This window comes from Gymnoscopelus braueri, assembly GCF_963280865.1.
Source record: "Gymnoscopelus braueri genome assembly, chromosome: 18".
NCBI classification, from domain to species: Eukaryota; Metazoa; Chordata; class Actinopteri; order Myctophiformes; family Myctophidae; genus Gymnoscopelus; species Gymnoscopelus braueri.
Genome location: NC_137618.1, coordinates 22,381,062 through 22,391,654, shown reverse-complemented (window position 1 = coordinate 22,391,654; position 10,593 = coordinate 22,381,062). Strand labels below are relative to the sequence as shown.

Sequence of the window (10,593 nt, the reverse complement as noted above, 5' to 3'; positions counted from 1 at the left end):
GTGGCTGTGCCTAAATAAATAAATGGGCCGGATATTTTCCAAAATGTAGTTTTATCTTTCTACTTTCAAGCATTATAGGCTACTTTTTGAACCAGAGGCCAAAACTAGTCCGCTGGAAAAGAAAACACGAATTGGCACCACATTTATTAGGCTGCACCTGGGTCCCTCCACCACTATCACAAAACTGCATGTGTTCAAGGTGATTCTGCACACATTTAGTCTTTTAAAAGTGGGGAAACTTGTGGGCAGAGAAATGTGAGTAAGTTAAATAGTCTACGTTTATTTACCAGGCCAACCATAGCTCGTATGGAAACATTCTGTAACTGTTAGAATAGACTGTATTAAGGGTGGAATATCAACTGCTTGCTTGGGTTGCACCCCGCGCTCACTAGAGCAGTGCGTCACTCAGTAGTGTAAAATAATAAGTACATTTACTCAAGTAGGCTACTGTACTTTACTTAAGTATAACATTTTAAGGTGTTTTTACTTTACTGGAGTATTTCCAATTTTCAGTAGGCCTAAGCCTAATTTTTTACTTCTACTGACATTTTGAGTTACTAGTTACTTTGCAGATAGGCCTAAAAGTTATTAGATTATAAAACATACATTAACCAAGCCCTATTTTATACATAGGCTATTTGAAAATAGCCGATCTACAAGCTCACAACACAATGTGTTGTGAGCTTGTAGATCTGCTATTTTCAAACATTTTAGTATAGGCGATTTTTACTTTTGGTACTTTATATATTTTGATGCCAATACTTTTGTACTTTTACTCAAGTGACATTTTGAACACAGGCCTTATACTTGTAACAGAGTATTTTTATATTGTGGTATTGCTATACTTTAAAATATGTAAAATATCTCAGTAGCCTACTTGTCCACCACTGGCGTCACGCCACTGTAGCCTTCCCTTTGCCGTTATGAAAAGGAGGGCGCATTGAGATGCAAGAAGCGTATAAACCTCTGTGTATCCAAAGCTGCCTTGAGTAGGCTATCTTGACATGGCCCTGTTGCCCTACTTTAGCTATATCCGAAATAGGCTAATTTCTCAAAAAACTGCAATATGCTAATATATTATTAATCAATAACGCTGATGATGATATATAATAATATATAATAATAATAATAATAATAATAATAATAATAATAATAATAATAATAATAATAATAGGCTACTTGCAAGTTGCAGCTGTCACTATAATCTAAATATTTGAAGTAAAACCATTAAAGTGTATAGGCTATAATCAATAAAGTGTTTCCTTAGCCTATAGCCTACATAATGTTTTGCGGCATTTTTTTTCTTTAGATAACCAGTTGTGCTATTTTATGTTAAACTATAGCCATAAGCCATAGAACATTTTATTTTTGTGAACTGTGCGCACCCGAGGCTTAAACCAACTCCTCTGCGGGTATCTGTCCAATCAGCGGGAGTTGTGCTCAAACTTCCTGTGGTAATTGGACGGAGATAGGAAAGGAAAGGCGTGTGCATGCTTGGCACAGGGTAAACACTCGCGTGTCTTCGCGCTGTAGCGGACGCACAGGGTAGAGTTGATGGAGTGAGCAGAAGATTAGAGAGAGAGAGAGGACCGGCTGGCTACAGTGTGTCTTCATTTTCATCCTCTTCAACGCATTAATATAATACAGGGTACCAACAACAAGCCCAAGACCTCCGTATCTTGGCGAGGACAATAGAGAAGATTATTTTCAATTCACAAGCCTGTGGATTATTAACCAGTCGCTGAGTTCACGGGCCCACAAACTTTTGATGGCTTTTATTTCTTCGCTGTGGAAGTAAAGGGGAGATCTAGCTTATTTTACAAGACATTTCTATGCACATAAGTTATTGCTTTATAACTACATTCCATGTAAACTTCTATGGAGTATATGGCAGAACTTCTAGCTTTTTATTATTATTATTATTATTATAGCAGACAGTATACTAGCACATAGTAATTTTGCTTTAAATGACATTTGTAGCCCAGTGAACCCAATGGAATAGGAAAAAAAGAGCATTCAAATCAATCTAAAAGAGACCAAAAGACATCAAGATATATGGTTTGGGGAATGGCAACAGCCACCTCAAGCCCATATTTAGCCAACAATAGGATTTTATCGACCGGCTCAATCATACACTCTGATCGAGGGGGCATTGGCATGCAGCCTGGCAGCACCGCTGTGACAACGGTGTCTGGTGGATACAGGGGAGACCCTTCCATAAAGATGGTCCAGAGTGACTTCATGCAGGGAGCCATGGCGACGAGCAACGGGGGGCACATGCTAAGCCATGCCCACCAGTGGGTGACATCGCTGCCCCATGCAGCCGCTGCAGCGGCCGCGGCCGCGGTGGCAGCCGCCGAGGCCAGCAGCTCTCCGTGGTCCTCCTCCAGCTCCCAGCCGCAGGACGCGAAGAGAAACGCGGGGAGGGAGGATCTCCACTCCGGCTCCGCTGCTCTGCACCACAGGTCTCCTCATCTGGGATCCCACCAGACGCACCCGGGAGGCTGGGGGAGCAGCTCAGCCGTGCACATCAGCATCGCCGAGGGACAGCAGCAGCAGCAGCAGCCCCTCGTCTACTCCCAGCCGGGGGGCTTCACACTGAACGGGATGCTCAGTTCCCCGGGCGGACAGAGCCTGATGCACCCGGCGCTGGTGCGCGGCGGGGAATCCCCGGATCTCGACCACGGGAGCCACCACCACCATCACCACCACCACCACCATCACAACAACAACAACAACGACAACGCACATCACCACCACCATGGCGTGGGCCACGACCCGCACTCTGACGAGGACACCCCGACGTCGGACGACTTGGAGCATTTTGCCAAACTGTTCAAGCAGCGACGCATCAAGCTCGGTTTCACCCAGGCGGACGTGGGCTTGGCGCTGGGCACGCTGTACGGCAACGTGTTCTCGCAGACCACCATATGCAGGTTCGAAGCGCTTCAGTTGAGCTTCAAAAACATGTGCAAGCTGAAGCCCCTGCTGAACAAATGGCTGGAGGAAGCCGACTCGACGACGGGGAGCCCGACCAGCATCGATAAGATCGCTGCTCAGGGCAGAAAGAGGAAAAAGCGCACCTCAATCGAGGTGAGCGTAAAGGGCGCGTTGGAGAGCCACTTTCTGAAGAGTCCCAAACCCGCCGCACTGGAGATCACCTCCCTAGCGGACTCCCTCCAGTTGGAGAAGGAGGTGGTCCGGGTCTGGTTCTGCAACCGCAGGCAGAAGGAGAAGCGCATGACGCCCCCGGGACTTCCACACACCCCGGACGACGCGTATTCACAGGTTGGCAACATGAGTTCTGATTCACCGTCACCAATAGACTGCAAAAGAATGTACAGCGAGACGTGAAAACACGATGGACAAAACTACCATATTAATGGACAAAACTATGCTATATAGGCTAACTTGAAATGTAAAAAGAAAAAATGTGAACAGGCATTTTGGAAAATATTTCAATATTTCCTTTCCTTGAGTAATTTGTTTATTAAATAGCCTACTAGGCTATAAAATGGTTAACCCATCCAAGAACACTAGTCCTAGTTTGGTCTTAAAACATGTCAACCAGTGTGTATATTTCTTCCAATAATATAGGCCAAAAGACCTAATTATGCCTTTTCAGGTATTTTTCTGCACTATAAATCTGCCAACAACTTTTGAAGGACAGAAATTAGTAAGTTGGAGCTGGCAATAGGTAACTATTTTAAGTGTATCTTATACACATTATGTTCACCAAAGGACATTTTATGGACTAATAAATAAAGAGAAAAAAAAAGAAAAGGACATTGGGTGTGAAGATCTAGAAATGTACTTGGACACCTCTGCAATGTTTCATAAGTTCCTAAGTAATGCTGCAGTGTTTACTTTCTCATAATAACAGGATGGAAAGTGATTTGCTTTACTCATCAAGTTCTTTTTTTGACAAGCAATAATTTATATTCCTTCAAACATGTGTTTTCTCACCTTTGTGTCATGTGCCAATGGAGTTTTAATTCTGATCACGTTAGTGATCAATTATTTATGTCAATATGTTAAGTTCAATATGTACAATGTACAATAGGCCCATGTTTTGTTCTTGGTAGGAAGTTTGAGTTTGAATGAGCACACGCATACCCTTAAGTTTGTGTATTGGTAAGCCTACTTAGTATTTTGGTGTGATGATTGAGGCTATTTATTTTTCCCCCCACTGTGTTTATTTTCATGGATAGGCAAACTATTTAATAAATTTGTCATAAGAAAATAATTGTGCTAAGCTTTGTGAGAAAACACACGCACACACACACACACACATACACACACACACACACACACACACACACACACACACACACACACACACACACACACACACACACACACACACACACACACACACACACACACACACACACATTTGAAATATTTATTTATGTCCACATAAAAAGATGTACAGGATGTACAAAGGACATAAACACTGCCAGTGCAGTCAGATAAAGGGAAAACAGCCAGTTACAAAGTGCATGTAAAGCAGAGCATTGTTACATACAAAACAAAAGATGGCATACTTGTCGAACACAGCGGACAACAATCATGGGTAAAGGAAGCAACGCCTCCTCCAAATTGAGCGGCTTCCTATAATAGCTGATATTGAGCAGTACCTTGCTAATTGTTTAGCCCTCCACACACACACACACACACACACACACTCACACACACACACACACACACACACACACACACACACACACACACACACACACACACACACACACACACACACACACACACACACACACACACACACACACACACACTGAAACACACACCATTGTTTACAAGTTCATATACTGCACAGCTTTTTTTACTATATTTTTTGCAGTCGAAACAAACTATTACAATGTAGCCTACTTGTATTGCCAAAGAAACTAGTAGACCTAAGCCTCTTTTTATGCATTTTGTCAAAATATCCCTAAAGCCGTGGCGCAGTCGGTAGCGCTGTCGCCTCACAGCTAGAAGGTCCTGGGTTCGATTCCGGCCGGGGACGCTGTGGGCGCTGGGGGCGTGTCTTCTCCGCCGCGTCATCAGCGCCCATACCCTAGGTGGGGTTGGCGAAAGGGCCTACTCTGTGTGGAGTTTGCATGTTCTCCCCGTGTCTCCTAGGGTAGTTAATACCCTCACAAAAACATGTAGTAATCCTGGTCACTATACTGCCTCCCCCTGGTCAGCCGGGGCGCCTGATGGAGGGGAAGGGAACTGGTTGGAATAACGTGTTCCTTCCACGCGCTACGTCCAACCAGGGAAACTCCCCCCTGTCAGGTGACAAGAAGGTCAGTTGGCTCTCATGCATTGAAGGAGGCATGAGCTTGGCCCTGGCCTCCCTTGGCTGGTGGGGGGAGTGTAGTGCCCAGGATCACTTAGCAAATTGGCACCGGGTGAAAAAAAATCACACCCTGTGTGAAGTGGGTGGTGTCTTGCTAGCTAATCACAATACTGAATGGAGTCAACCAATCATGTACAAAAAATAAATACATTTATTGAAACACTCTTTATGATGGAAGAAACCATAACTTAAAAAAAACAAATTTATGTTTTTTTTAAAGTTATGGTTTCTTATATAGGGCTATGCACATGTGTCATGTGACACTGGCCAATCACAGTCCTGAATAGACTGTGATTGGCCAATCACGGTGCAGGGTTAGGCTTGGTACATTTTTGGCCAATCACAGCGCAGGATTTGTTGTACAAATATCCAAACCTCACTTATAGGGGCGGTTTCACCGCCCAAAAAAAGGGTTACAAAATCGAGGGATAAAAATGTATTTTAAAAAAAGAAAAGAAGAACAGTATGCCTATGAAAAGCAACAATGTAGCTAATGCAAAATTAGTATTCAGGCATCTGATGGAGAGACATTTACAACAGAAATTTGTTGTTGAATCATATAGCCTGCTGACCATGTCAAAACGGCAACCACCTAAACCCTCTCGACTAGACTTAGTAAACTGGACCTGAGTTGGCTCAGTACACAGACCGTTTTTTCATCTACACTAAATCTCTTTGCCAAAAGTAGCCGATCTACAAGCTCACAATGAGTCGTGTTGCGACACGTTGTGAGCTTGTGGATCCCCCCAGAATATGGATGCTGGGATTCAAGTTGTTAATGCAGGTCAGACGTGGGAGGTACCTTGAAAATATTGGTAGGATTGTGATGATCAGTTCATCCTCTGGCAGGCCTATACGGACTGCAGCTCTGTGGAACACGGCCAAAAAGAGGTCGGCTACTCCAGCTGGCAGTTCACCTCCACAGCCGTTGCCAAGGTGACAGCGAGATGGAGTGGCAGGAGGGGTGAGTTGGGAGAGGATCTATTGCCACAGATGATGAGTTTGGCAGATTGGCAAGAAGAAACTGAGCACTCAGGCCCACAAAGACCACACAGTCAAATCTGGAGTGTTGCCTCTGAAAATGTCACAATTGCAGCATATGGCATAGCGCTACGGGTTCACTGTCAGAGTTAAATGAACACTCCAGATTTTTCTGTGCGCTCAATCAGTTTGTGTGTGTGTGTGTGTGTGTGTGTGTGTGTGTGTGTGTGTGTGTGTGTGTGTGTGTGTGTGTGTGTGTGTGTGTGTGTGTGTGTGTGTGTGTGTGTGTGTGTGTGTGTGTGCGTGCGTGCGCGCGCACGCATATACACAGCCTTACCGTATAAATCCCATATCCTGTTGATAATGAAGGAAAAAGGGAAAGATATGGACGGCACAGTGTAAATAACAAGCTGAGTGAAACTTGGAAGGGAGGTGAAAGGTCAGTTGCTACAGTAGCTGCCATGTGACGACTATAGAGAGAACACAGAGGAAATTCAGCCAAGCCTGTCGGGTTAATATATCACCTTCCGCGGTTGCATTGCTAAATACAGTTCACGCATGAGCTCTATAGCAAGCAGATACATTCTTGAAACTCACAAATTGGGTAATGCCATGTAGAAACAATCCCCCCCCCCCTGAAATTGGCATTTCCAGAACTGCACATGCAGCCAGGTGGAGGGAGGCTACTGAGTAACCTGTGGATTAGAGTAGAGGTGACTGGCCGGTTTGTCTACCCTTACTGTTGGGTAAGGTAGTGGTTCTCAACCTGTGGGTCGGGATCCCCAGGGGGGTCCGCATAAGATTTTTTTGGGGGGTCCCCAGATGACAGTGAAGTCACAATTTAAGGACGTTGAAGTAAAAGTAATCAACAAACTATACTATAAAAACTGGTCAAACATTGGCCAAATTGTCAAATAATATAAGAAATAGGCAAACATTTGGAAAATAGACAACCTGCAAGCTCACAACGCCTCGCAACTCAAGGCATTGTGAGCTTGTAGATCTGCTATTCACAATATTTATCTGTTGAACGGAGTCAAACTAAATTGAATCCCTCAACTCCTACATTCCAAGTGGTGGGGGCTCCCCAGTTCAAATATGATAATTTTGAGGGGTCACAGCATGAAAAGGTTGAGAACCACTGGGGTAAGGTAGCGGTACTGTGAAACCAACCGTAGGCCTAAGGCTAAATCACACAGAAACACAATGATAGAAAACAACGGCCTAAACAAACTTTTTTCATTTTTTGGAGATTTATATCCACGTATGTGTTCTTGCACAAAATGTACCCTTTCTTGGAACTGCAATTTACATATACAGCAACACACTTAAAAAAATGTGGTGTGTGCATGCGTGCATGCATGTATATGTGCATTTGTGTGTGTGTGTGTGTGTGTGTGTGTGCGTGTGCGTGTGCGTGTGTGTGTGCGTGCGTGTGTGCGTGCGTGCGTGCGTGCGTGCGTGCGTGCGTGCGTGCGTGCGTGGGTGCGTGCGTGCGTGCGTGCGTGCGTGCGTGCGTGCGTGCGTGCGTGTGTGCGTGTGTGTGTGTGTGTTTGTGTGTGTGTGTGTGCTTTCATTATGCATATATTATGTACCTCTCTTGGCTGAATATTGGCAGGATTGAGAGGAAACTTGGGCCTCCTGGTTATAAATAGCAGTGTAACTGCAGAGACATGAATGAGTTGATTGAGTGGACTCTGCAGGTATACAGCAGTCACTCCAGGTCAGCTCTCACTGACCACCATCCGTCTTACTTTTAGACTCTGTGAGTGTCTCTCAATTTGCTGAGGAGATATAAGATATAACTGTACATACACTATATAATCCAGAGTGTTAATGTAACTCTGAGAGTGTACAAATAGACCTGTGAGGGTCCATTTGGTAACATTTGTACACTCTCAGAGTTACGAATTAACAAATTAACACTGAGGATTAACATTAGACGACAAGGTTCATGCTGTTGCTATTTTTCACAAAATCTTTAAGAATATTCAAACACTTTCAAAAAGTGTGCAATGAACAGCATGTAATGATTACATTTTGGTATACAATTTTGGTTTAAAAAAAAAGAAAAGAAAAGGTAAATCGCATTTTGGAATAAAGACTCTTTGGTGCTGTCGGACAATATAACTCAGAGGTGGAAAGGTGGTGCCATAGTTCAGTGTAATCACTGATGGGAATAACACTGATGGGCCCATAACATATTCCCCAAGAGCTCCAAAGGTCCGTGTTTTTCTGATGAAACTGAGGTGAAATCTAAGCCTGTTGGATTGTAATGTGATCCCCTCAAATCTTAGCAATATAAGAGGGAGATAAGAGTGGAATTAAAGGATAAGAGAAGCCCTTTTTTTAAGGTTTCTGTCATCAGACATACTTTAGCTGTCTTCTCTGAATATCAATGCTGGGATCTGTACGTATATGTGCAGATGGTGCATTTGTTTGTTTCAGTCACCACAGAACTAAAACAAATCCGCCAAACAATAGAAACAATATAAGACCAGCTCACGGGAAAGCACTTCATATAATGGCATTGTTCTCCAAAATAAAAAATTGAAAAAAGAAACAAAAAGTGCGATGTTATCTTTAGCATTGAGTGTTATTGCTTTGCATTACTGAAATAGTGGATGTTATTTACCATTACATGCTGAGGATGTAATTACCTCTGCCAATAACAGCTGCATGTGTAATTGCTCATAATTGCTCTTAGAACCTTGTTCAGAACTACTTTACACAACATAATTATTGCATGGTAATCCCTTGCTCAATACTCAATACGTCTGTGTATCACAGAAAGTCCGATATACTGAACAGTGGACACCGTAAAATCCTGGGTGTTCATTGAACTATGTGAAGTTAAATAAGCCCTCAGGGTTTTTCTTTTCTGTACCCACATGTACCCACTGTTTTGTGTTAATTATTGTCACATTGTGGAGGTTTACCACCAAAGTCTAACACTGATTAACACGTGCCTTTCTCAGTGTTAATCTGAGCTCATGAGATACAGTACCACTACCTCCTCTCTGTGGGGTCTGAGCAAGTGGCATGTATTCATATAAAACATTACAGATGCATTTTAAGCACAACAAATCTTACAATATAAGGATTGGTAAAATGTCTAGTGTGTGCCTGATTCTCTCTCTGGGTGTGTGTGTGTGTGTGTGTGTGTGTGTGTGTGTGTGTGTGTGTGTGTGTGTGTGTGTGTGTGTGTGTGTGTGTGTGTGTGTGTGTGTGTGTGTGTGCTCGTGCACACACTCTCGCACGCACGCACGCAGGCACGCAGGCACGCGCACGCACGCACGCACGCACGCACGCACGCGCACACACACACACACACACACACACACACACACACACACACACACACACACACACACACACACACACACACACACACACACACACACACACACACACACACAAACACACACGTTGTATTAGCCTACTATACTTGTGCGAACATCAACTCACCAGTAATGTGTTTTTCTTTTCTTTTTCTGCAATCTTTGACTTTAAAGGTAGGGTTAGTGATATTTTTCATTAAAATAAGTGTTAAATAGCTCTATATTCTGATACTTATTGCTACAGATAGAGTGTCTCTCCAGCTCTTTAATAAACAGAAAATACATTTTCAGCTCGGAATACCAATTTTATCCAATCAGGAGAGAGAACTCACACAGGATACAGGATAAACATGTGAAATTGGAAATGATGACACAAAGAAATGAGCAGACAAAATTGGAACTTCACTATAAAACTTAAGCTGATAAATCGCTACACTCTCTCCTGATTGGCTGACATTTTTCAACCCACCTGAATATTTATTGTCTGTTTATTAAAGTCAAAGAGCTGGAGAGACAGCTGACCCATGTTGCTGAACAAACTCAGAATACATTATAATATATATTGTTAAAAGGTGTTAACCTTTTAACAAAAAGGTTAAAACTTTTTGTTTTAACCCACAAATATCACTAACTACCCTACCTTTAACCCTGAAGCCAAAAATAGCTGATCTACAAGCTAACAACACATCATGCTGCCAGGCTTTGTGAGCTTGTAGATCTGCTATTTTTGGTGCATGACACATAAGTAATAAATCAAGCACAGCCCTAAACCTTTTAGCAAAACTAAACAATAAAAGCCTGGAGATCGAGGCTACCCTAAACCTAACCTCTAAATGCTTAATCCTTACCCTAACCCCAACCTGAATATTTTACTAATTGTGAGCCTAAGTCTAAAAATCTTTTGAACAA

The 10,593-nt window shown here is 43.1% G+C and overlaps 1 protein-coding gene across 1 annotated transcript; it reads left to right on the top strand.

Annotated features, from left to right (window-relative positions):
• Window positions 1-2,055: 2,055 nt before the first annotated feature.
• Window positions 2,056-3,354, top strand: pou3f3a (POU class 3 homeobox 3a; the record flags this gene model as incomplete). Its single annotated transcript, XM_080457077.1, has 1 exon — window positions 2,056-3,354. One exon carries the CDS (start codon window positions 2,056-2,058, stop codon window positions 3,352-3,354), a length of 1,299 nt encoding a protein of 432 aa, XP_080313203.1.
• Window positions 3,355-10,593: the final 7,239 nt, after the last annotated feature.